Genomic DNA, 25,530 nt, shown 5'->3' with positions numbered 1-25,530 from the left:
GGCTGCGATGTGGATACTATGTAAGGAGCGGTGCTCCTCTCAGGTATATGTAGCGTAGAACTAAGAACAACACAACCAACCCATTTTTGTTTAACATGGAGATCCCATCGGGGTCTCGTACGAGAGGCAGATGGTCAAGGCTTCGCTCAAATAGCTTGATAGCAGCGGTCTAATATGCACGTATTGAATTATGCTGTTGTTGGACGTGCCGGGGATGTTAGTTTGCGATACGTCACACCATTTGCAAACAATGATACGCCAAGAATGGCCGTAGTGAAAGAGATCCTGGAGTTCCATAGCGAAATGCGGTTGATTTCGACCGGCCGTTGGATGAAATCAATTAGAAAGTAGTGTTGGATAAAAGCTTCAAATCAAGCTACGATAAAGGGTCTCGATGATAAAAGCAGCCCAGGACACGCGTTCAGGAAAAAGGGAAGGTTAATCGCTATGAAATAGAGACGCATGGAAATAGGCCATAGATAGAAACACATGTGAGGGCGAACAGGGGGGATAGGCAAAGATGCGGGGTACACGAAGATTAATAATAGAAGAGTAGGTGTCTGGATTCTTGAGGTTCAACGAGGAGAGGAGGGGCTTGAGGCCATGCCGAGCAGATGCGCCTTACAAGGCATTCTTCATGTTGAAGCTGCAATGCACACATGTTCCTCCCAACATTCTACCCTGCAGCCTGGTCTCTCACCAACATTATTTTGAATTGCTGGGCTTCAATTGTCTTGGACTGATACAGACAAAAGCCACTATCATCGATATAGTCGAGCGCTACCACCGTCGCGGAATTCCTTCTAACCACGACTCTTCTCTCCAGATTGTCGATAAGCATTCAGCCGAGTGGCAGCTCCTAATGACCGCAGTGCCAATGTCTGAGGCGATCATAAGAGATATGTACCAAAAACCAAGTGATGTAACCACTGCAATCGTAAGTATATAACGATTAGCCTTGTTCGGATAAAAGCGGCAGCTCAAAAAAACCTAGATCGAACAGTTTGATAAATCCGACTATATTGGTCATAAGGCCAGGATAGAGCCGCCTATTGATGACACTTGTGTGTGGTTCCTTGGAGTGCCCGAATATGTCCAGTGGCTTGAGAGTCAGTCGTCATCCCTCCTCTGGATTACCGGCGACCCTGGCTGCGGAAAGACAACCCTGGCTACTTTTCTCATCGAGAGCATCGATCAAGATCTATCTTTGTACGGTACCGATTATCTGACCACCTATTTCTTCTTTGACTGGAGTACCGAAGATCAGGTCGACGGGACGGCGCTCCTCTTCGCCCTTATCCACCAGCTCCTGCAAGCCGACCCAGCGCTTGTTCTGATAGCCAACAAGTACTTGGAGAAAAGTCGTCGCGAGTTGGATCTTGATAAACTATTCGAGATCTTTGCGGCCATCGTGTCCGCGCCGGAGAGGAAGCCCAAAAGGCTGGTTTGTGTCGTGGATGCACTGGACGATTGTGAGACTACGTCTATGAAGAAAGCCATCAGCTTCCTCGCCTCACTCACATCCGACAGCAATAACAGTGATAGAGATGTCGGATGTTTCAAACTCGCCGTCACAAGTCACTGTAACCAACAATTCGACAAGGTGTTCACTAACCTCCCTGCCTTTCACCAAATCGATCTCGCAGACCACGCGGAACCCATAAAACAAGACGTTAAGAAATTTATCCGCGCTAGTTGTGTTGAGGTGCTGTGTATAATGGACTGCGACGACGATATGCGCCGTGACATCGAGGAGGAGCTAATAAAGAGGTCCGACAATACGTTCCTTTGGGTCGATATGGTACTGGAACAGCTCGAGATCAATCCCCAGACCTGGCTGCAGTCCTTTGTGCCAACACTGAGGTCTACCCAGAATGAACTAGATGGGCTGTACAACAGTACTTTTAAACGCTCAGAGGCGCCCGAGGAGCTGTCGCGTATACTCTCCATTCTTGCAGCCTCGCAGCGTCCCCTTACGCTGGACGAGATTGATGTTGCGCTCGCAGTCCGACCTGATGACAGCTTCATCAGGCAGGTCGAGCACCGGTGTCGTCCTGATATTGCCCAGTTCTTACATGCTGTCTGTGGACCGTTCATTAGGATCAAAAACAACAAGACGGTGTCATTTATGCACAAGACGGCCACCCAATTCCTATTGCGATCGGCAGATGTACCCAGGTCGCCTGTCGGCAATGGTATGTACCAGTACAAAGGGTGCTTAGACGTGGTTGGGGTGAACAAGTGTCTGGCTGAGATCTGTGCTGTGTATCTTACGCTCGATGGTGCGAGAAACGACGCGTCGTCGTCAGACCGCAGGGCAGGTATAAATGTCACGGATTGTGGTGACGAGGGCTTTGACAACGAGGACTGTCCCACGGTTGAAGAAAACAGTGGCCCAACTTGCCAAAAGAGCGGGAGAGGCGCCGGTCTGTTTGACTACGCTGCCAAATACTGGGGTACACACTACCGTCTCGGCCACGCCTCTTCTTCCGCCTCTACTGGAAGCTGCGGCAACAACACCATCGTCAACAAAGCTATCACCCTCTGCAACACATCTACATGTACCTTCCATGACTGGTTCCAGCTGTACTGGAATACTATCAGCACGAGCTCGAAGTACCCCGACAAACTCACTCCTCTAATGATAGCCTCGCATATGGGTCTTCTAGATCTTGTGCGTGAGCTTTTGGCTGACGGGCAAAGTCGGAACAAAGACTCAAATCACCTGCAAGCCGCTGACTCAGAAGGGTGGACGGCGCTTCACTGGGCCGTCTGGAACGGCCACGGAGTCAAGAATGACGACGCAATAGCCCTGTTGTTACAGCATCACCATGACAGCAGTGAGGACAGCATATACAACAGACCTCATGACAACGACTGTCATTGTAATGGGCCCATTGAAGACCAGCAAAGTCTTCCAGCAGGATCAAGCACTTGTGTTTTAGACATTCAAGACAACAAAGGCCTGACACCCCTACACTGGGCGGCCGCCGATGACCAGGCTGGTGTAGTGCGGCTCCTACTTGAGGCCAGCGCAACCGTCGACGTCTTCGACTATCAGAGCATGACCGCACTAACCCTAGCTTATGAGCACGGGTTTATTGACACGCTTGAGGTATTGCTAGCGTATGGTGCAGATGTCGATGTCCCTTATGCGGAGCCATAAACTACCATTTCTTGGCCAGGTGCTCTCCTATGCCAAGGACATAAATGTGATTGAGGATTTAACTGAGTCTATTAATGGTGCATTTCTGACTGCGTAGATGGTGTTTTTGGCGATGACGATGTATAGAGTGTAGGAATTTGGTAATTTGGACAAAAGTTTGGGACCCCGAGTATCGGTGCGATAATGTATATAGACACGGTGACACACATGATAGGATAAGCCGTAAGCGAGATGGGGACCAGTCAAGGAAAACGGTGCTAAGATGAACACTGAGCGACCGACTGGGTAGAATTTCTGACAGATAAGTTGTCGTATGTGAGCGCCACCTGATTGAAGAGCGCGGAACCTTCATTAAGCAGATCACATAGTCCAAAAGAAGTCTAGAAGAGGTATATCAGGCCATGAGAACCCAAAAAGGCTTTGAATTCGAATCAACATCTACCCAGATAATGCCAGAAATGCCCGCTTCAGAGTCAAGAATGCGGAGAAACATTAGGTTGGCTCTAGGTCCAGCATGATTTTTTAATAAAGGCCGTAACAATGTTAGCGGTAAGGCAAATTCAAAGGGAAAAAGTTAGTAGGGATTGATTATAAATCTACTTATAACGTGTTTGATAGGTAACCCGATCGGATGAGTAGCCTATCGTTTGAGTCCCGGGAGCCCTCTATGTTTTCAATCACAGGGGAAAGTCCTTGGCTGTCCCTGCGCACCAACGCGACTTCCTCGTAGTGACATACATCTCGAGAGTCTGCTGGTGGGAAGGGACTGGAACTCATAAGGCAAGGCGCGAAGTTCTAGCTGTAGAGTGTCAAGAAGGTGTAGTTTCGAAATCTCACTCCCTTCATTCTTCCCTCATAGCGGAAATCCTGCATCAGTCAGGCACCACTGGTGGATGTGGATATGATCTTGAATGTGACTACATCCCGTGATGAGATACCTTAGTCTAAATTAGATGCATTTCTACAGTGCAGTTACCTCTGGCCAGCGATATCATTACCAGCTTGTACACAGTATGTGCTACATGGCGATCTTTCGATTGACAGTCACTGGTTGCTTGCATAAAAAGCATGGGAAACACATGTAACGAACCCAGCACGGGTTGCACAGATCACCGTGTCTCAAAACGTGCCCCATTCGGCGTAGTGGTGACAGGTTCGGACGTTGTAACTAAGTGCGAGAGCTTTTGAGGGGGCGAGCCATGACCAAAAGCTTGAGAAGATATGGGATACTTACAGGTTGCCGCAAAGCATCCTGACCCTTGTTGTAGGAGGCGATTCGTGGCCACCTGATAGTCCGGCGGCTGCTGTGCACCTTGAAGACGATTCCAGGGGAGGTTATCATTGACGCGACAAAATTACGCCAAGTGGGGAATATTAGTCTGCCGTCCCAGGCTAACCCCGCGACAGTCGCACAGCCCTGGCATGCTCAGACCCTTGAAGCAATGTCATCTCATTTGCCAGCCGGTACCCTCGCAGCCTACGTACTCAACTTCTAGCCGCTCAGTGGTTCGTAATGAGACTGATCCTTGATTATTTTGATAATCTGTCTTTACAACTGGATTGGGGCAAAAGGAGGATGCCTTTTTCATGAAAGATGTCTGCCACTTGCTAGGCTGACCGGCTAAGCCGTAACCAGACTTAGCGATCGGCCAATGCCACCCTCGTATTATAATGTAGTGGATCTATTAAAATGCAATTGCCACGCAAATGCTACGGCACAATTTGGTCGATCGTTAAAGTTTATGATATCTCAACGAGATGTATCAAGGCACTACAATGAAAACCCCCAATTTACTCAAGTATTTGGAAGGTAAGAGGTACAAAGCCCCAACGACGAGAAGACTCCAAATTTAAACATAAAAATGAGCTTTTATGATAACTCAATCAGTAACCTTAGGAAGTCGTCCTGATCCTTGATTGCCGAAAGCAGACGACCAAAAACCTGTTCTCAAACTCTCACACAAACCCGCAAAAATGCCGCCTGCTTTTCCAAGTGGAAGGATTGCCTTCCGAAAACTTGTTAACGGGCTCCAAGCGGCGTAAAAGAACAACTGGCCTTTTCAGATAGAGCTATCAGATATAGACTGCGCCTTTGGTATTCCGATGCCTATATCATCTTCGTAGGATCCGTTACTTCATTCGAGACTTCGTGGCTCAACTAATGAACTCGCAAGGAAAGTACATTCAAACGTAAATTCCAACCCAGTCATTCTCTGTAGATACCCTGGTATTGCAGCCTTCAACGGCGCATCCGAAATCTGCTGCTGCGAGATAAGGAGATTTCTCATCAGGAGCCCGCAAGTCTACGCCATTACGCTTTGCGTAGCAGTTGGCACAGTAGACCTTTTCACGTTACTTTCTGTTCGTGACTCGATGTAATAGGATAACTTACATGGCCACAGTTCTTCAAGGCCCAGAAATGGCGCTCGTCGGGTGCTCGCTTTCGTTTTCCTGTTGATGTGTTCGCGGGACAGTGTAATCCGGTATCAGCTGGATCATAGGCTAGTTCGTTATAACATGCTGGACAAATAGCGACAGTTTCGTCGTCTTTCTCTGTACCGGCACGGGTATTGCGGGTAAAGCCTGCTCGTGTTGGAGGGGGTGAGGGCGTCCGAGGCTTGCGGTTGGGCGATGTCATGAATATAGACAGGCTCAGAAGATTAAACGCCGGGCCCGACATGGTAGCTGATGGCTGGCTTCCTACGTGAGAGGTTGCCGGGTTATCACGGAAAATATGATTAGTTCGCCATGGCGGGAGCCGGTAGCTCGTACGTGCTCCGCTTCTTGTAGCCTCTCCATATTGCGTTTGAGTCGGAGAATCAGGCAGCCCTGTGAGGTCAATATAGGGAGCAGGCTGTGGAGGTCGTTGGGGAGGTTGTGTAGCTGCAGTGCTTCGCAGCAAGTAGGCGTCGGGCTCCTCTGTGAGGTCAATAACGGAGAAGGGATCAAATACGCCCGGTGCGGACGGGGTCGACTGATGTAGTTGTGCCTCGGGGTAATTGGGAAGCCTTCTTCTCCTAGGGCGCATATTAGCCGAAATGCTCGCCTGGTACATCGCGTTACGGGTGTCGCTGTCCTCAGCCATCTTCAGAAGTTAGAGAAGGATAGTTGTAGATTGGGGATGCTCGTTGAGTATTCAGCTACCACTCTTTGAGCTACCAAGGGCGTCAGAAATTCATAGGCGAACTGAAGTTTTTCATAGAAAGCCTGACGATTAACTGCAAAGCCAGAGAAGTCTCAAATCGAATGTCGCTGGCAACCCCAGGTACAGCCACCTTACTCAGCTCCTTGTCTCGCTGCCAGGTTTCCATTTGCCACTTTAGTCAACAACCGCAGTATGTGTACCTTGAGAACTTGGACATATTGGCCTTCTGTGAGACTGTGCCCGCAAAATAAAGACGTGATTGTCAATCATCAGGACATACACCAAGATCAGGGCAAACAGGCCAGCTAGGCAGGATAGGCAGCAACCTGGGTGAAATATTGCCCGCTTCGATGCACCACTACAATAGCAGACAAGCCGTGTTTGGCCGAACGTCTCAGGAAATATGGGACCACCATCTCTCTGTGATGCGGCCACTTCTGCCTGCGTCACGACACCATGCCTCTCTCTTGTCCCAGGTCTGGCCAGCTGGCCAGCACGAATGCGCTGATCTTTCGAGCAACTGATTGTCTTAGTTGTGAAGAAGTTCTTGCGATACTGCTAATGAACAGTCACCTAATGATTAGGTGACGCTTAACAGCTCATCAGAAAAGTAGGAGAATTCCCTATCTATCACGCATCAGGGACTGTCTTTTTCATTGATGGGAGATCCCTCCCGCCCTCTTGATGTTTATTCACTCTAGTGATGTAAGCAATTGATCTCCCACCCCTCCAGAGAAACGTGATCTTCCAGGCAAAGTCATGACACCAACCAATAAAGAAACGAGTAAAGTGCGCAACCAGTTGCGACATGAGTGTAAAATAGAGCACAATCAAGGGCGTTTCATATCCAAAACTTACATCTTCTTAACACGATACCCCTGCTATGTATTAGAGCTGCAGTATTTCAACGGTGTGCTTTGACGGGCTTTACAGAGAGGTGAAGCTTACGCTCACAGTACGTAGATAACTTTTAAAATGCGGACTTCTGCCCTGTCACTGCTGAACACCATCAACCCACAAGATCCCTTTCTACTCATTTTAGGATTTGGCCTGCATACTCGCCAATTTTCACTGCACCAGCTACACAACTCGGTCTTATGCCTTCTGAAAACAACCTCATTGAGGCACTTCAATGCCTCGACGATAAGTCGTTCAACAACGAAGCGGGGCGTCTTCGTGCCTTGGAGGCGCTAACATTGGCCTTGAGCAAAATCCAAAGGCCCTGGGATATCGTCTGGCAACACTGTTGGGTCAACCCAGCTACTACCGCATGCACCAAGACTTTGATCGATGCTGGTGTTTTTACAAAGTGGGTTGAGGCTGGGGGTGGAGACAAGACTTGCGCTGAGCTAGCTGAGCATACCAAGACTGATCCTGTGCTGATCCGTAAGCTACTCCCTTCAACATCTTCAAGCTTAATCATTGACCGCTGAAAGGGCGACTGATACGGCAGATCTCTGGCCAGAATCTAGTCATTGAGACTGCTGAGGACACATACAAACCTACTCCTTGGGTGAAAGCACTGGCTGCAGACCAAGCACTCGCCAATGTCTATGGGGGCTTGTATCATTTCGTAAATGTCCCAATGTTTCGAACATTGCCTGAATACCTGAAAAAGTCTGGTTATAGGAATCCTACCGATTCCTATAACTGTAACTGGCAGTTCCTGAACGGTTCGAAGGAGAATGTATTCGAGTCCCTTGTTGCCAATCCTGTCGCTGCAAGAGAGTTTAATGATGCTATGGAAAGCCACTCCAAATATAACCTGACGCCTTGGCCTGAAATCTACCCGACCGGTACCCTCCTTGCTAACTATAAGCTTGACCGGCCATTGGTCGTAGATGTCGGCGGCAGCAAAGGCCATGACTTGATCAAGTTCCATATCCGCCATCCTGGTACTCCTGCGGGAAGCTTAGTCCTCCAAGATCTACCGGGGATCCTTAGTGAACTCGATATTCCGGACATTATATCTGTACAGCCTCACGATTTCTTGACTCCTCAACCAGTCAGAGGCGCTCGAGCTTACTTCATGCACAATATCGGGCAATTGGAGTGATTAACTGTCAGTAAAAGTAATGTATCTTCAGAGTCATTGCCTGGAATGCCAAGGTGCGGGCTATCATGAACCTCCTGAATCTCATTCTTACAACCTCCAATTCCCTCTTCACGTCCAAAAATAACGACGCCGGCACCCACTTCATCAGCGCTTTGTCTGGGTGCAAAGGAGAGAACAGAGAATGAGTGGCGCCAGCTGGTTCAGAGTGTTGGGTTGAATGTACTGAAGATCTGGGGTCCATTTGAATCGATGGAGGGTATTATTGAAACAGAGCTTGCTTAGGGCTCCATGTATTACTATTCGTCCTCGTAAACAAAGGGTAATTACTAAAATAATACATTGCCATAGCCCTCGAAAGACTAAAAAAGTAAAATGAGTATTTAAGTACTATAAAGTAAACTTATAAATAAATAGACTATTACGTACGGAACCAACTGTAAAAGGAGCAATATAACTATAGAATAACATAAATCGTATTATTTCGTATTTTTATACATACGCCTTAGAAATAAAAACTGATTTTAATATAAAAACATACACACTACTTTTGACCCAAATGACAAACTGTGTTTTCGGTTTAATATTAGTTAACATGTTTACTCGTAGCTCTGCAAGTATTACTCCCCACGATCAGTACTCTAGTAGCATTGGAGTTCTCGGCTGTAAGATCGACACCAACCGCGTTGCCTACTGGCCCGGTACCGTTGACTGCAACAACATCTGCGTCAAGGTTTTCAACGAGGGCCGCGACGTCCATCTCCTCAAGATCGACTCCTCCGGGGGTGCTCACGACATCTCCTACGATGCTTGGAACTACCTTGGCTTCGGCGAGTCCGCTACTAAGAACCCCCAGCAGGGCGGTGGCATTGTCATGGACTACGAGTTCGTCCACGCCTCCAGATGCAATGAAATCCTCGACAACGGCAAGCTTCCCCTATCGGCCGCGAATTCAATGAACTATGTCGTTTCATGCCTTGACGAGCCCACAAGCTGGGTCGCCCAGAATTATGAGTTGTACAACATCAATGAACCCACCTGCAAGCGCGGTGTTGACGAGAAGTGCCACCTGAACCTTGCCGTCAGCAACCAGCCCGAGTGCCCCAGCGGCCTCGGCTCCGGCAGTAGTCTCAACCTCAAAGTCGAGAATATCTTGTACGGCTCTGGCAAGTCAGTCGTCGCACCCTAGGTGATATTAATGACTCTGTATAGGTGGAGTAAAATAGCTTAGCCAGATAGGGATAGAGAGCCGAATAGTGGTAGGCTGTGTTGTACGGCAAAGTCAGGGCTGATAAGCTTCACATGACATAGGTTAATATAAATAGATACTTCAGAAAATGCAGTAGGTTTAGCAATGACAGCATAGCATGCCTTTAGCTTAACTTTAATACAATCGATAAACTCTCCATTACAGTGAGTATGAAGATTTCTTTTAGCTCAATCGATTCCGTCTCCTATTAAAGTCCACATACAGCACATCAGAGTCATTATCAAGCCGCTTAACACAATAGAATGCAACGTGGCGAGCTGGGAGACATCAAAACGAATGGCTTCGTCCTTGGGAATGAATTTGGGTTCATCAGCGCTTTATAGCTAGATACACAAAACGAGAGAACCTTCCATTATAGGAACATAGTAACGCAGGCATACCAGCTCACTATCGGCTTCGTCAAGATCATCGACTGGTTAAGAGCCTTCTTCTTGACAATATGAGGGCGTTCAAAGGCTTCTGGGCCATTATATAGTGTCTTTCCGAATCCTGGCACTTATGTGATGAAAATTGTTTTTTATGAGGTTGACTCCCGTGCAACCATGCCAAAACACGGATTTTCCGATTTCACGTCGGAGAGAAGACTTACAGAGTCACGACAGACTCCATTAGACATAGGTCACTGGGTGAGTCATGCTGAGAAGTTATGTTAGATAGGGGCGGCAGGGAGAAGGATCTTGAACGGGTGCCCAAATGCACTGAATTAAACGAGGCTAACCTGTTGATTCACATGTCTGCATACTAGATATACTCATGATTCACTCCAGTTCCTATCTATGTTATGCAGCGCCCTCCAAACTTGCTAGGGTACAGGTAGACGTGAATGTAACCCGTCGGGACTCAGCATTCATTCCCCTATTGTAATGCTCCATATCTCGAAGTCTGCTTAGCACTACGGGTTAAATTACTTAGGGCCTCTTTAGACTCGATACCTGGCTGTGGTCAATCAAAAATGTTATGTGGGAATATTAGGCCTCGACGTACATGCCTTCTGTAAAAGTACAGTGCGCCAAACCTAAGATTAAAAAACGGTAATTTGTTCAGGCCATTGCTGACCAAGAACTTGTTCGCGAGTAACAATTATAAACAGGTAAGATCTTCTATCTAGCAAGATCAAAGCCATGCGATGTCCCATAGCTAACAAAATACAATGCGCCCACTTGCGAGATTCGGATATATCTACTTGTAACGAGCGCGGGGCCATACACATTAATGAGTCGGAGTCATGCTTCCATCATGCAACCACCAGATGACAGATTCTCTCCGGGTCCTCAGTCCTTCTTGGCTACCGTTACCACACATCTAATACTGCCATTCCTTGTAGCTCCCTCCAGGACATCCCGGCGTTCCGTACACACCACCCACAATCCACAATATCATATCAACAAATGCCCAAAGTCCCAAGCCCCCAAGCGTCAACAACTTGAAAACGGCCAAAGGCCAATGATGAGCGTAAAACTGATCAACCCCCAGAACTCCGAACAGTAAGGAGAGAATCATCGCGGTGCGTTCTTGCCGGTAGCATTTTTCCGTTTTAGGTCGTTCGTCAAAACCGCCCCAGCTTCGCGCTGCGAGGTAAGATGCTTCTTGTTCTGACAGTGTTAGTTGGAGGAAGGTTGAGGGAAGGAGGGGGAGATGGACCGTTGTGAATGGAAAGAAGGGTGCTGCCGATGGCAGCAAAGAAGACGTAGCTTAGCATGATCATCTTCCATCTTCGAATTGCGAAGCATAGACTGTTCGTGAGGACGCGGCCAAGCTTGTCCGCATTTACAAGTCCAGCCTCCATGATAATTGAAGATATTACGAGTTAAGTTGAGATGTCGAGCTTAACGCGTTGGGGACGGTGGGAAAGATGCCTATTATAATGATTAGGCGTTGGGTGAAACTAGAAAAGGTCCCGACGAACTGAGGCGATGGTTAATCATTTATTAGCCAGTCGCTCCCTTTCTGGATTCCATGTGTATCTTACCCCATGTTCTAGTGCTAGCTGTAACCAACAAGTCCTTGTCCGACACGGTTTGCGATCAACTATTCCTTTGAAATGTCCTCCCTTGCCACTGCTAGCCCCCTGCTGTGTTCCAATGCTCTAACTTAAACTACCTCAAAGATACTCTTCCTCATGACGTTGTAAGCCTCTCCGAGCAAAGCGTTTACGTCATGGTGATGGCTTTGTAGCCAGTAGGCTTCTGCTATGATATATGTGTGTCAGATGTGAAATGCAAGGCCAAAACTATGTGACGATGTGTGGCATAACGATACTACCTATGAAGCGACGAAGGCTGTGGACGTTTTTCACAAGTGGAGATAGGTGGGTATTTCGAAAGTCCACTATCGTGCTGTGTGATGTGTAAATCAACAATACACTCCTTCTATTACTAATATAATGGGACCGCCAGGGCTGAGATTCCTCTTCGATCCCTAAATACATACGGAACTACCCACGATCGACCCTGACAAAAGGAGCATCAGTTTCTTCAAATTGAAATTCACTATAATGCCCATCCATCCACTGCGCGGTCCGCCTGAGATCCACATGATGACAGACTGCACTTTCCCATGCTTTTAGCAATAAATCATTGAGTGTGGCCCAGTGGCTGATCGAAAGCTCACTACATTGGGTCATACATAACGCTTAAAAACCAAGGTGACCATTTCCTTTCCGGCTTCGTGCTTGTGTCAGAATCAAACTTGCATTTATGGAGGCAATAATAGTTTTTGCCTCCATGCTATGCACATTCGACTGGGAGTGGGTCAGCCAAGAACTGGACTGGTGTGATGAAACGAGATTCGACATGACTAAGAAGAAGATAGAGTTATTCGTTCGCTTTTATCCCTCACGTAAGAATACAATTACGGCTTAAAAAGTGGAATCATTTAAACGAGGCATATGGCAAAGACAGGGTGCTTTGCTTACATCTAAAAACAGATTCTCTAGAAAGGCCTCTTTAGCGAAAATCGGACTGTACCTATTATTAACTTTAATCCTAATATCCAATACTCACCCTGTGAAATGTACTGATAGATAGCAACATGGCGCTTTTTATACGCTACGTGTTTAAAATACTCAGTGGTTTATATACTAGACCCGAACAGGTTGCAGTAGACCTACGCTTTGTGACTTGGTTCACTATAACATTCATATCAACGATCTGGCCATCATCTGAATATTCCCTCCCTATCTAGGGCCACACTTACGAGCTTCGTAATTAGGAGTTACCTCGAGGGCAAAACGTAGCTTGCAATGACAGTTATCAAGTCTAGGCGCATTTACATTATAAAGAGCAATCAAACTTGAAGCGCAGCATATGGAACAAAAGGAGGCCCTCAGTTTTTCATGCTGATCAACCTTCCTCGGGCAGATTCGATGTCGGGTTAGCAAGCAAAGCGCTCAAATAGACATATACCTCAAAGCTAGATTATGGTTTTATCGTGCATTTTTTGTACTACAATCAGGAATACTTAGAGAGTAGTAAATAATTATACGTAGTATTTCCGCATTGTATATTTGTGTGTTATATACTGTACTTCTATCTCAATTTTGAAGACACATCTTGGTATAGTGTCAATGTAGGATACGCTTGAGGTCCAAAGGAGGATCAATTTGGAGACATATATATCTATTACTTTCATTCCCGTAATAGTCCTGCAGCATTATATCCGTTGTCTTGGTGGTGTTAGTAATTGCTGTACTATATATTAAGCTTTAAATAGTAGATCTATTATCTGGCCTGTGGCCCCTAATTGAGTTTAATCAAGCTGCTAATAACATACTCATGCTATTCTGTAACGTAATTCTCTACATAGGTATTTAAAAATACAGACAATTACTCATGCGCTGAAAATATTCGGTCCTTATAACATATATTAACTTGTTCATCTACTGCAGCCTTAAGCAATGAAAGTTATATATATACCAGCCAGCTTTTGCAATATTGACTGTTTGGTCAACACAATACAGTAACTAAAAAGAATCGATCATGACTGGAAAGATTAATGAAAATGCTTTCCACCTTTCTGCTTATTTCAGTTATTCGCAACTTCTCGCTCATTTCAATGCTTCCCAGCTTCTTGCTCATTTCAACGCCATTAATAGTATCTCAGCCTATATAGGTACCATGAGTCTGATCACGGTGATCTTTAACGGCGTAAAAGCGGACGAGGACGGCAAGTTCTCATTCCTCGCGGGGATGAGCTTGCTTGTAGGCGCAACCGAATTCTCGGTGATGGAACTTGTAGTGGCTACAATCTTGTCCTACGGATATCGAGATAAGCTTCTATTAGATGATAAGTGGAAGAGGGTTCCACTTCCGTTATGGACACCACTTCTTATGGAATGCCTAGCCGTCGCACAATTCGTATTGGGTCTGGTTCTTTGTCATACCTCGACGTATCCAAACTGGTGTATTATTATAGTTATCACAGGGTTATTTATTGCCATATCGCTTGTGCTGTTAGCTGCATGGAAAGCCTGGAAGAACTCATCGCAAGCTCGCATCCTGGGCCAGGAGATGCAGTCAAAATTTGCAGCAATGTCTTAAAAGCTCAGGCCGGGGTGTACTGGTGTGATGCTAAGGGCCAATGGTCTTTATAGAATGGATTTGTTCATAGCCTTAAGAGCCTGCTACACGATTGTTGCTACTGCACTGGTAAGTACAGCATATATTCAAGAACTAGGTGCACGGTCGGCTGGATATTTCGGCTTTATATGATTATAGAGGAAGTATGTTGTGACATAGTAGCAATATAATAGATCTATTCCGATGCTTGCAATATTATAAAATCGAATTCGGTTACGCGAAGTACTGTATCTTAAATCTAAAGATAATTGATAGGCGGCATATTTCCAGTTCACTGTATTGAAATGAAGAGGGCTCCATCGGAACAAAGCAGTCAGCCAGAATCTCGCAACAAGATCCTCTTCATCAAGGAGACTACGCTGACCTTAAAGCTTTCAGCCTTCGGCTTGATGGATCCGGTGACTATCTGCGCACTTGCAGCGTTGCGTCGCATATAAACAATAACGCTATCCATACAATCCATAAGGATAACTGGATAAGGGAAACCAGATCCCCTATACAACGGACAGATAGACAGACTGGGTGTTCCCACATTCCGTGTATTCAATCCATTGCTGTATGTTCGTTGACTACCCATCTTTTAAGGTCTAGGTCTACTAGCTAGTTCTACCCGTATCCTCAAATGCCAACATTTTTAGTCGAGAACACACATAGTCTCTGCCCTGTACGCAGCAAGTCAACCATTGCGGATACGCAGAGCCATATCTTGGGCTTTATGGCCGCGTGAATGACATGCGCTCTATAAGTTTTCATATACCTGATGCAGTAGTATCCGGTAACAATTTGTGTGGTAAGATATCATGATATAGCCTATGCTATGTACTGTACGTGCATAAGGTTGTATGGTTGAAGAAACTTCAAGCTCCAGTACAAAGAGAAGAAAACAAAAATACACATATGGACAATATGCTTCAACGCCCTTCCTGCGGCCTGTGCTCACACATTAAAACGAAAAGTCAGTTATCTTAGTGACTGTCAAGCCCCTCTCCAAAACGGTATAAGTAAGAGCCCGGCTGTTCATTCTTCGAGACACTCTAGCCCGACTCCTTAGCACGTGAATCACTCTCAAGATGGTTACACAGATAACATCAGGCCCTTCATCGGCGATCGGCCGCCAAACAATGTCAACACCATGTTTCTAACTCTAATCCCCCTCTCTCACATCGCTTAGATCAGATACAGAGAACCGAGCCATAACAGCCAGTTTCGAAGCCTCCGTATTGCTATTGACGAGAAGAATATCGACGACGGATATAGCCCTCATAGCTCTCTCAGCTTACCAACATGGTGATAATGACGCGATGCAAGTGGCGCAACTCGTACTTGTTTTGATTAAAGTTAGAACCTCACCGTATAGTTTTAGTCGTGCGCTTTTTCCTCCTCCACGACAGACGCTCGACGTGCAGGGGGGCCACACATTGTGCTTATTCCAGCTGTCCCAGCTGCATAGCTCTGCATCGAGTCATGTAGGGAGCCACACGGTAATCCGAGCACTATCTCATACCGTGTTATGCGAAACTAATTTGGGTCTGGTGCTTTAGAGTTCATCTACTTTTGGGCTACGTTCTCGCGCCTGGCTAAAACCGGGCTAATACGCCAATTTCGCGCCCGTAAGCTGACATACCATACCGTATTTACTCATGTCATCCGGACGAGAAAATGGGGGCAAAACTCGCCCACCTTAGTGCCGATAAGCCTCCTAAAGCGATTTGCAAAAGCGGTTTAATATGTAATCTCTCCCTACATTTTCTCCGGACTTCATGAAAGTAGCAATGCTTTCAGGCCATCTTTATCTTTCCGGAAGTGATTATATAAGAAGGAAGATCTTGAAGGACTGTTCTATTAAGACATGTCTAAAATACAAATCGTACGGCGTTTGCTTCAGCGACTAATAACCGCCCAAAGCTAGCGCAATGATACTGAATACGCGTGATAGGATGTGAAACTCTAAACCTTTGCTCGCATGACATTAAGAAAAGCAATGCCCATTCAACCGTTTACGTTTTTTCTACGCCACGTCTTTGATCGAATAATTTACTGACCGCAAGTACATTGACGATTATCGCCAGATGCCTGCCCTTCATTGGAGGGTGATGGCGGCGCATGAGTCTTTCCAGATTCTGGCAGTGCTGGAGCCGCTATATCAGTATACTCAGACGATTGTGTCGTTTGCGCAGCCCCCGACCCAGCTGCATGAGACCCTGTCAGTGGCAAAGTTGTCTCATTTGGCATATCGCCATTGGTAGTACTAGTGGCACTATCAGTATCAGAGGATCCGCTTCTGCCGCTGCCCGTAGGATCAGGCTTATCTGCGTCAGTTTCTGGTATCTTCGTATCGGATAGCTCTTTAGTTGGTGTCTGGTTGGTTGGTGTCTGGTTGGTTGGTGTCTGGTTGGTTGGTGTCTGGTTGGCTGGTGTCTCCATGGCTGCCCGAGTGGGCGCAGTTCCAATAGGAGCGACACCCTTTGGAGTTGGCGTACTCACAGTGGTAGGCTTGCTGGATGCACTGGCATATTTCTCTGAAGTAAGGGTTGGATTGACTGGGCAATCCTGGGTTATAGCGTACTCTGTCGCGGAAGCCTCACGGGCGTCGTCCGGCGGTCTAGTCTCAACAGAAATCATCTGGCAGTATTCAGCCTCCCTGCCTTCACAAAAAAATTGAATACTACCAGGCCCTGGAGGCGCGTTTATAGGTAGTGTTATATTCATTAACGGGAAGCCATAGCAGAGGGCGTCGCCATGCTCAATTGTTAGGTTTTGACGTGTGTCCTGGCCAGAAAATAAGATACTGGCCTTCTGGCAACTCACACCCATATTTGGGGCCAGGTATTGATTCCAGGTTCCTGGATAGAGTACCGGGCCAGCATCATCACACTCAGGGGAAGGGTTCTGGCCTGATGCAAGCCGAGCGAGCATTAATGCATAGTATAGTGGAGTTTCAACCTTCATCGTTCTGACTAGTCAAGCTACTCTGACGATAGAGTAAGGACGGAGCGAAGGGGTCATATATGCTACCGAATGTTCCGATATAGACTACAGTAGCTGTCATTGCATGTAGAGATGGGATATCTAAATTTGTTGCTTAGTTCTAGGAGTGGGCACAGCCTCCTATTATTAGCGAAGCAAAGCTAGGTAGCTAATCACGGTCCTCGCAAACATGGCCACCTTCACATGAAGCTGATTGCCTCTGTTCTCGGTCAGCTAGGTTAAACTTAGGGCCCTTAGTGAATTATGAGTGAATTAGTTGGTCATCCCAAAAAACGCATTGCCTAAGGGAAGCAGCGCGTTACCAAACTCTTTATCGTTGTCTTGGCTATGACTAATATTACCAACATATCAATTATTCAGTACTATATAGGTAAAACGACAGGTGACTTACTACGAGGAAAGTGGATTACTAATTGGTATAAAGTTAAGATTTGTCCTTAGGATGAATTTATTACGGTATGCGAGTGCTTAGGTCGAGTGAGGGTTAACAACGAGTTTCAGCATAGCTAAGGTCTTAGCTATGCGATCTAATCCCCCTTGAACTGTTAAAGCATGTCTGACACAGCAATTCACTTCCACCAAAAAAATTCAGGTTTTCACGTCAGACGTTTTCTGACACACCCTAGTTAATCTACCTAGACGATAAGGTATCTCTAGAGTCGAACACCTTTCGTCCGTTAACCTTCTGTAATGGTTCCACTCTGATGTTATGATATTGTCAAAATCGCTACCTAGTCCTTAAATCACAGTCTTTGGCGTCTTGAGACCCATGGGGTAGAGGGGCCAGTCTCCTCCTCAACCGATGTTGGAGTCCGTAGCTGCACATCAAGTTTCGAGACCACTTGTTCCGGGTCAAGTGGAACAGGCCCAGCACCTCTAAAAGCAGCTTTGATAATTTCTTATGTCATAGTGGCCTGAAATGCGGCATAAAGAACCGGAAAGAACTCGGTTTTGGAAACATGGTTTATCGAGTATCGGATCAGACGCTCGATTTCTTGGCCATATGCTTGCTTGGGCACAGAAAAGCACCCTGACATCAAGAGGCTGAGGCAGATGAGAAGTATGAGGCGGCATACAAAGCGTGGTGATCTTGTTCTCTTTACGATATCTCTCGAAGTCGACCGAGTGGTGGCTTTCCGGGCCACCAAGGATCAGAAGACGATAGCGACTGTTGGATCGCTTGGCTGTAGACCTGTCGAAGTGCTTTAGCCACTCGAGACCCATCTCGTTATCGGTCCAGACATTTTGGGTCGTTGCAATAGCCCAATCGCCCGAAAGGCTACTTTCCCGGTACCAGTTGGCGAGGTGATACTGTCCCGCACCTATGATGAACGGCGGGATCGCCTGGCCTTCGACATTAACTGCTTGAATGACGGTAATCCATTCCGGGTTTCCAGGCTGCACTGATTTCGGCTTTCCACGCCTTTCTGCAACTTTCGCGGCCGTTCCACTTGCAATGACTCCCATCATAAAACCAGTCTAGTCAAAGTTCCAGGTGCCATCTGATCGGATGCCGCGGCGACTTAGCGATCGTGTTCTGCGCGAGCCCGAACCAATTGCGAATAATGGTTGGATCTCCGCACTTGGCTCTCTGGCAGTTCGCTTACGGAAAACACGCGTTTTGAGGTCTTTGTGTCTCTTGACGAAGTTCATAGCCCAACGCTTGCCGACGGGTGACTCGTTACGGTCGGCGAGTAATCCGTTGGCCATCTCTTCCACACCAAGTAATCGTCGAGAAATCCTCGCGAATATAGGTCAAGAATGAACTTGACTATGATCTGTTCTTCAAGATCAGATAGTATGCGTGACTTCGGGATCCAGTCACATTGCGATTGGATCCCATTTTGTCGGCGACGTAACGCCCAATAGTTGACTTAGTAAAATCTAGCAGCGTCTCGGAGACCTAACTTTGGGTTGTTTCGAAGCGCTTGACGTGTAAGAAGAACCTGACATTCAGAGTAAAGTTGAGGCATGGTCATTAATTGAGCATTGATCGATCAAATTGGCGTTTGTGATGGCTGAGGGAGTTTTGGTGCGCATGCTTAAAGCAAAAGAGAATTTACCAATTTAGTAGGTATAAAGGTAAATCAAAAATGAAAGGTTGGAAACTGAACCTGAAAAGTAGTGTATATATTTAACCTTTTACTATCAATACTGAAGATTCTTAAAATATAACTTTTATAAGAAGTGTTCCTAAATAAGTACGTATCAAATTGAAATCAATGTAGTATAACAGCTGAAACAACATTATTTATAGCCACTAGGAAAAATATAAAGAGATAATTATCCCATATATTAAATAATTGTTATCCCATTTCATATTAATAAGATCTTATTATATTACTATGGGTGCAGATTGGCCACAGCTCCTGCGGATAGCTTCCGAAGTTTATCATTCACGACGCAAAGCATATCCAAATCATATTATATTTACTACGGTTGCAGATTGGCCAAAGTTCCTGCAGATAGCTTCCAAAGTTTATCGTTCACAACGTAAATGATATCCAAATAAGGAACCAACCTATACTAATACAGCACCTGTCCTAATCAAAGAGCTTGAGCGTCAAACATACCTTGAAGCCATCAACCAACAAGATAAATGGAATAAACTAGTAGACCAGTATTATTCAAATTCTTTTACCACAAAGTGTTCAGGGCCTTTTATTATTCCTTTATTGCTCGGAATTAATAATCTGCCTCTATGCATTGAATTTCAGAACTTTTTAACTAAGATGCATGTATGTAATCGACTAACTCTATTTTAAATATTTCTAACAACTATTAGAAACGTGTCACAGAAACTCCTGGACATGAAAGATTTAAAGTGGAGGGGTATAACAACTTTGTTGAGAAGTTTTCGCATGCACTTCTAAATAATATGCAAAGGGGGAGCCAGGCTTCATTTGACGGAGAGCTGTGGCAACTTAACCCCGAAACAGCATTAAAACAACTCGGTTTGAAAAAGGATTAAATTGTAAAATGCTTTCAAAAGTTGCCAAATAACTCGCAATCTGAGTCATTTCTGTCGATAATCCAAAGGCTTCCACTAAGCGCCTTTATCTTACATGCATCATTGAATTTGGATCAACTAGAAGAAATAAATCAACGACATAAGAATACGGTTATGGGTCAACTATTATGGATACTAGCGGAACTAGTCAAGAACGCTAGAACTCGCACCTTGCGTAACGATGAAAGCTGGACCGAACTTGACAAAAGATATGATGGAGAGCAGTGGAACGTGAGATACAAGACGACAATAGGAAGGTATTACTTTCGAAGACTATTCAACTGACGAAGTCGGCCGATTTGCAGTCTCCTTTTTCAATCTCCATAAAGAACAGGAAATAAGTACATTTGTGGATATATCTGAGTACTATAGACAGTACAAGGCTCAAGGAATCCTTGACATGATGGATTCATTTAACAATTCAAAACCGTGCAGCTAGCTGTTCATTACGGCCTATTAACGACTTTCAGGGTAGAAATCTGCGCAGCTATAGGCTGAAAAGAGGCAGGAACATTTTTCTTTCTTGTTTTCTTTGGCGGTTGTTCCATCATACATCAGGTTCATGTAGTTTTCATCTGTTATTTTCGTGTTCTTTAATGCTATATGAACTGTGCTAGGAGAATTTATACAGGAACAGGTCTCTCGTGGACTTAGATAGGGAAAGTGCTAAGTTTTATGGTTTTTTATTTCCTTATGTTATCTTTGGGCCTCCTTATTACCCTGAGGACTACGAGAAACAAGACATGACTATATGACCTTTATGTCAGTTCACTTAAAGTCGTCCTATAAACCAAAGCCCCCTGAGCCTCGACGTAATCTCAGTAGCTCTCTAAGACAAATAATCAGAGTTTTACTAGATTCAGGGTTAAAGAAGCTTGAGGGAATGGCCTATTTGGCTACATCCTATTCCCCATTCGCTTTTGTAAGGACTTGAACTATATTGTTGTGGCACGAGAGAAGGGTCATCTTCCTTTGAGTAGGTTACGCCATACATTATTAATAAAGTCGACATGTGCAAAGGTGACTCTTGGACATATTTATAACCTAGTTTTCGTATTGATGAAGGAGTAAATGTGTTGTGATCTTTAGCCCTCTCCTTGTCATTGTTCGTCTCATTCGTCATCCGCACTGTCACTTCCTTAATACGAACTATTACTTCTATGATCTGCCTCTCTTTGTTCCTGCTCGTTTTGCTTCAATTTATACTTCTTTTCGATTTCCCGTTTCTTGACAAGAGCCTCGTCTTTATCCAAAACCCTCTCTTCCGCGGGTGTTAGGTCGTATCGCAAGCCTATCTCCCGCAGTTCATGTGAATGACATTGGCTATTATTTTGACCATACATTGGACCGCAGGGATGCGTTTGAACCTCTCGGCGACAACATTTGGGATGGCCATATGTGCCTGGCTCCAGCTCGATCTCCCTATTGACCCAGCGTCGATCCCACTCACGGACTAGCTAAACTAACCAATGGACATCCTTCCATTATGGGCATTAAGAAGGACATGTAGCACGAAGTCATATTGACTACTCAAGTCAGTGAAATAGAACTCATCAAGTTAAGACTGTCAATATAAGTCGATATCACAAGACGACAATTGTACCTGTGAGGAGACAATACCGTTGCCTTTCCGTGATCACGATTACAAAGCTCCTCTAGACCATCTCATAAGCCAGGAGATGCTGACACTTGTCTATTGTTGAGCAGCAGTCCATCACTCATCAAAAAGACTAGTCCTTTATTGATTGATAGTTAAAGCTTATGATATCTCAACGAGATATATCAAGCCAAAACAGTAGAAATTGCTAATTAACCCAAGCTTTTATAAGGCAATATGCATATAGCCTCAACAAAGATGGACTAGTCCTCTATATCCACTTGAAATTATCGAGGATCTCGTTGTAAGACAGGTAGAAGATTCCGTCATCACCGCGCTAGGATTACAGCATCTATATCATATACGGAGTCGCTTCTTTATATTCATCAGACCATAGACCATACCAATCGCCATATCCAGAGGGTTCTGACACAAACCAGTTATTTTGTGTTAAATAAACATGTCACGCAACCTTTACTGAATTTTGGCTACGCGAACTGCGTTACCATCTCCAACTTCAACCTCAGCTGCTTAAAGATTCGATTTTGCGTTTTATTAAATTACAGTCCCGGGGTCCTGGTCTCCTTTCCCCGCCAAATCTCAGAATTCCATACCACAGTGTCTCTTTGCCAATGATTCTATTACCAGAGGTAACCTGGGTAACATGTCTTGTGATGTTCTTAGCTGCGGTGTAAGGCCCCCTACCACTTAAACCATAGTAGCCACCATGGACCATTAGAAATAACTCACGGCTTTCTCGCGTGGGACGATGGGTTCATCACGAAGAGTATTTTCTGATTCATAAATGGGGTCGAAAATCTGCGTTTGGTGGTAAGATCTGTATTAAGCAGAGCTACATTCTGTGAATTTTCTCTTGAGGCTTGAAAATTAGTCTTATGTATTGCATTGTATCTAATATAAATTAGTATTTAGGTTAAGATGCTTCTTACATACTATTAGTCTTACAGTCGTATTAAACCTATTCGGCAAATATAAGTGTAGTTCAGATTGAAATTTATTTAAGATATATGAACATATAACAGATTTTTAAACTAATCGTCCTGCTAACTAATGTCTTATGACCTTCCACGTTACTATTCTCATTACCGTTGTACGCTCGGCTCTTCCAGTCTTTTGGTGCCAAATCTGGCTCTGCCAGGAGGAGGTAAGAGTCCAGCTAATTAGAGCACTTAAATCCATAACCTAAAGGGGTTTAACTCTAGGTCTATAATTTTACTTTGCAATGCCGACCTATTTGCAAGTACCGTCCGTCTTGTTTGAGGCCACATCTGTATCGATCGCGACCATAACAACTAAGTTTTTTTTTTCATTTTTTCCAACCTTTTAAATGGTTTATGCTGGCAGATTTGTTGGGCGTAAACGGACAATTAGTGCGTGTTGGGCGTATTCTTGCAAAGGAATTTTATTAATAGCTGGCGAGCCAGAATCTATGAAAGTGCAAATGAATGTGTTCTATATAGTTACTGGAATATTGTATCACGAAGATCGTGGATCACGTTTTCTCCTGGACCAACACTTTGTGATTGGTTCATGCAGGGTAAGGCTGCTTTATGCGATGCCTCGGTAGCCGAATTACGTGTTAGGCTGATGAAATTTATGCACTTATCAGACAATTATAATGCTATAGGGTAGCTGCACATAGAATTATTCTATAATTATAATGTAACCAACTTACCCACGCTACGATACAATACAACTTATTACGCCAGGAGGCTTGTTTTGGCCGATAGGGTGCTAATCACTGATTCGTACGTACATTGCCTAGTTTTCGTCCTCTCCATGCGCCGCTCAATTTGTGTCCGCAATTCCGAAAGCCGAGATTATACCTTGCTTTCCACCATGTGAAACTGCAATAGGTCTCCTAAAGCCCATACTTCGCTTACTCCGCCATTATAATCTTCCTGTCTGTTCTGCTGCTCTCTCTGTTCTCCCGTAGCTTAAGTAGCATTACCAACGACCTATCATGGAAGGTATACTTCAAGTGTTCAGTATCCTATCTATGGCGGCTGAAGTGACGTTCGCTTTATGAAACGGGTTACTTAATATAAGGTGTGAGCGGGGTATTAAAAATAAGTAGATGAGTTTCTTGCAATCTGGTTTCAGTATTGTGTGTGTCATCCCGCGGCTTTTAACCCTCTCAGAAGGAAAGGCTAGCCTGGGGAACTTCCCTCTGCGCTAAAGTCTCAGTTGCTTAGGTGGCAGCCACTGTAATAGAGCGGGTTGCAGGCTGCTTAGGCTATTGCGGGCTACAGAGAAGCAGGCATCCTTAGTAAATGTGTTAATATAAGACCGCAACAGTAGAAGCCAAGTCCGAGAAAATGCGCGTAAGCTTTGCCGCGGTGCCGAGAAGAAACGGCGCCGGTATGACAAGGTGCATCGTGACGTCCAGTGGTGGCACAGAGAAGACAATCGATAACCTCTTTCAGAAATAGCACCCTTTCTTCAACCTCATAGTCGCCTTCCGTATCAAGTCTAGACAAATCCGTTCTGGGATCTATCAGAAGCGTATTGTGAGATACAGCCTCACAAGAGCCTTTACGCGGTGCCATGAGACACTTACTGATCGAAAGCCTTCTACATGTTGTATTACAATTCTGACCTAGGCTAATATCGTAATCCGAGGGCCCTGACAGGCTTACCTCTTGGCTATGTCGATTCTCCTGGTCTCGAGGTTGTGTAGACATGGCGACCTACACATGAAGCTGATGGCCTCTGTTCTCGATCAGCTAGGTTAAACTTAGGGCCCCTAGTGAATTATGAATGCAGTAGTTGCTTTTGTCCTCAAAATCGCATTGCCTAAGGGAAGCAGCGCGTTACCAACTCTTTATCATTGGCTTGGCTGTGACTACTTGTTGAATGTTGGAGGGTTCACCCTCAACTTCAGGATTAAGGTTCAGGATTAAAGTTTGACGCCCTAAACTTAGATCGTAGGACTTTCATCTAGGACTTTCTAGGACTCAAGTCCTAGAAGGAACCAGTTGAAGATATAAGGTCTCAATGGTCCTTCGATTGCGAAAGGATCAAGAAATATACACGATTCACCTTAATATCTGACAATTAAGAGTCTCATTGCCTCAACCATTTTTATTTTTATTTTTCAATACCTTGAAGAACCCTCTTTCTCATACATAATGTCCCTATCCAAGCCCCAAAAGGAAGGTCTTACGGCTACCCTCTCTAAGCCTGAGGACTTCCTCAACTGGGAGCATGAATTCCTCCTTCAGGCCCATCGTCTTGGTCTTCAGCAGCACCTCAAAAGCAAGACATTCCTCGGAGACGAACCAGCTATCCCGGATATAAGAAAACGCAGATATACGAAGACCGCTACAGCCCAACGAACAATCCGGTCTCATACTGCCGAATCTCAAGACGGCGCCCCAGACGACATTCAGGAAACGGCAAATGGAACATGGTCTATCTCTGACCTTACAGACCAAGGCCAGAAGATCTTCCAGCAGGATTTAACCTTTTATCAGCTACAAGAGAAGGTTTTCGAAAAACAGAAAAACGCTCTTGGAACCCTTCAGGACTGGGTTATCCGTACGGTCTCCCCAAGCTTGATTCAAACCTGCTGTCAGTCACACGAATCAATATACGAATGGCACTGGACCTTCGTGCCCGGTGTGGAAGGACCGAGGAAGATGAAACGAAGGATGCCAGAAATAGGTATCTTACATTACTAAGAACTGCCCCAAAGACGGTC

General features: G+C 45.3%; 6 protein-coding genes across 6 annotated transcripts; 3 read left to right on the top strand and 3 right to left on the bottom strand.

The window, feature by feature from the left end:
• Window positions 1-159: 159 nt before the first annotated feature.
• On the top strand, window positions 160-3,166 carry FOXG_17093 (uncharacterized protein; the record flags this gene model as incomplete). The annotated part of the gene is made up of 2 exons (XM_018397113.1): window positions 160-937; window positions 995-3,166. The coding sequence occupies exons 1-2, from the start codon at window positions 638-640 to the stop codon at window positions 3,164-3,166; spliced, it is 2,472 nt and encodes an 823-aa protein (XP_018257981.1). The 5' UTR covers window positions 160-637.
• A 2,184-nt stretch (window positions 3,167-5,350) lies between these two features.
• FOXG_17092 (uncharacterized protein) lies at window positions 5,351-6,251 on the bottom strand (the record flags this gene model as incomplete). Its single annotated transcript, XM_018397112.1, has 2 exons — window positions 5,351-5,509; window positions 5,559-6,251. The coding sequence occupies 2 exons, from the start codon at window positions 6,249-6,251 to the stop codon at window positions 5,351-5,353; spliced, it is 852 nt and encodes a 283-aa protein (XP_018257980.1).
• A 1,157-nt stretch (window positions 6,252-7,408) lies between these two features.
• On the top strand, window positions 7,409-8,367 carry FOXG_17091 (uncharacterized protein; the record flags this gene model as incomplete). The annotated part of the gene is made up of 2 exons (XM_018397111.1): window positions 7,409-7,697; window positions 7,748-8,367. 2 exons carry the CDS (start codon window positions 7,409-7,411, stop codon window positions 8,365-8,367), a joined length of 909 nt encoding a protein of 302 aa, XP_018257979.1.
• Window positions 8,368-8,959: 592 nt separating this feature from the next.
• FOXG_17090 (uncharacterized protein) lies at window positions 8,960-9,553 on the top strand (the record flags this gene model as incomplete). Its single annotated transcript, XM_018397110.1, has 1 exon — window positions 8,960-9,553. The coding sequence occupies one exon, from the start codon at window positions 8,960-8,962 to the stop codon at window positions 9,551-9,553; it is 594 nt and encodes a 197-aa protein (XP_018257978.1).
• A 1,383-nt stretch (window positions 9,554-10,936) lies between these two features.
• Window positions 10,937-11,420, bottom strand: FOXG_22693 (uncharacterized protein; the record flags this gene model as incomplete). The annotated part of the gene is made up of 2 exons (XM_018403100.1): window positions 10,937-11,226; window positions 11,276-11,420. 2 exons carry the CDS (start codon window positions 11,418-11,420, stop codon window positions 10,937-10,939), a joined length of 435 nt encoding a protein of 144 aa, XP_018257977.1.
• Window positions 11,421-16,245: 4,825 nt separating this feature from the next.
• On the bottom strand, window positions 16,246-17,127 carry FOXG_17089 (uncharacterized protein; the record flags this gene model as incomplete). Its single annotated transcript, XM_018397109.1, has 1 exon — window positions 16,246-17,127. One exon carries the CDS (start codon window positions 17,125-17,127, stop codon window positions 16,246-16,248), a length of 882 nt encoding a protein of 293 aa, XP_018257976.1.
• Window positions 17,128-25,530: the final 8,403 nt, after the last annotated feature.

The sequence above is a fragment of the Fusarium oxysporum genome, chromosome 6 (genome assembly GCF_000149955.1).
Source record: "Fusarium oxysporum f. sp. lycopersici 4287 chromosome 6, whole genome shotgun sequence".
NCBI classification, from domain to species: domain Eukaryota; kingdom Fungi; phylum Ascomycota; class Sordariomycetes; order Hypocreales; family Nectriaceae; genus Fusarium; species Fusarium oxysporum.
The sequence above is the reverse complement of the archived record's forward strand: the minus strand, read 5'-3'. Positions and strand labels throughout refer to the sequence as shown.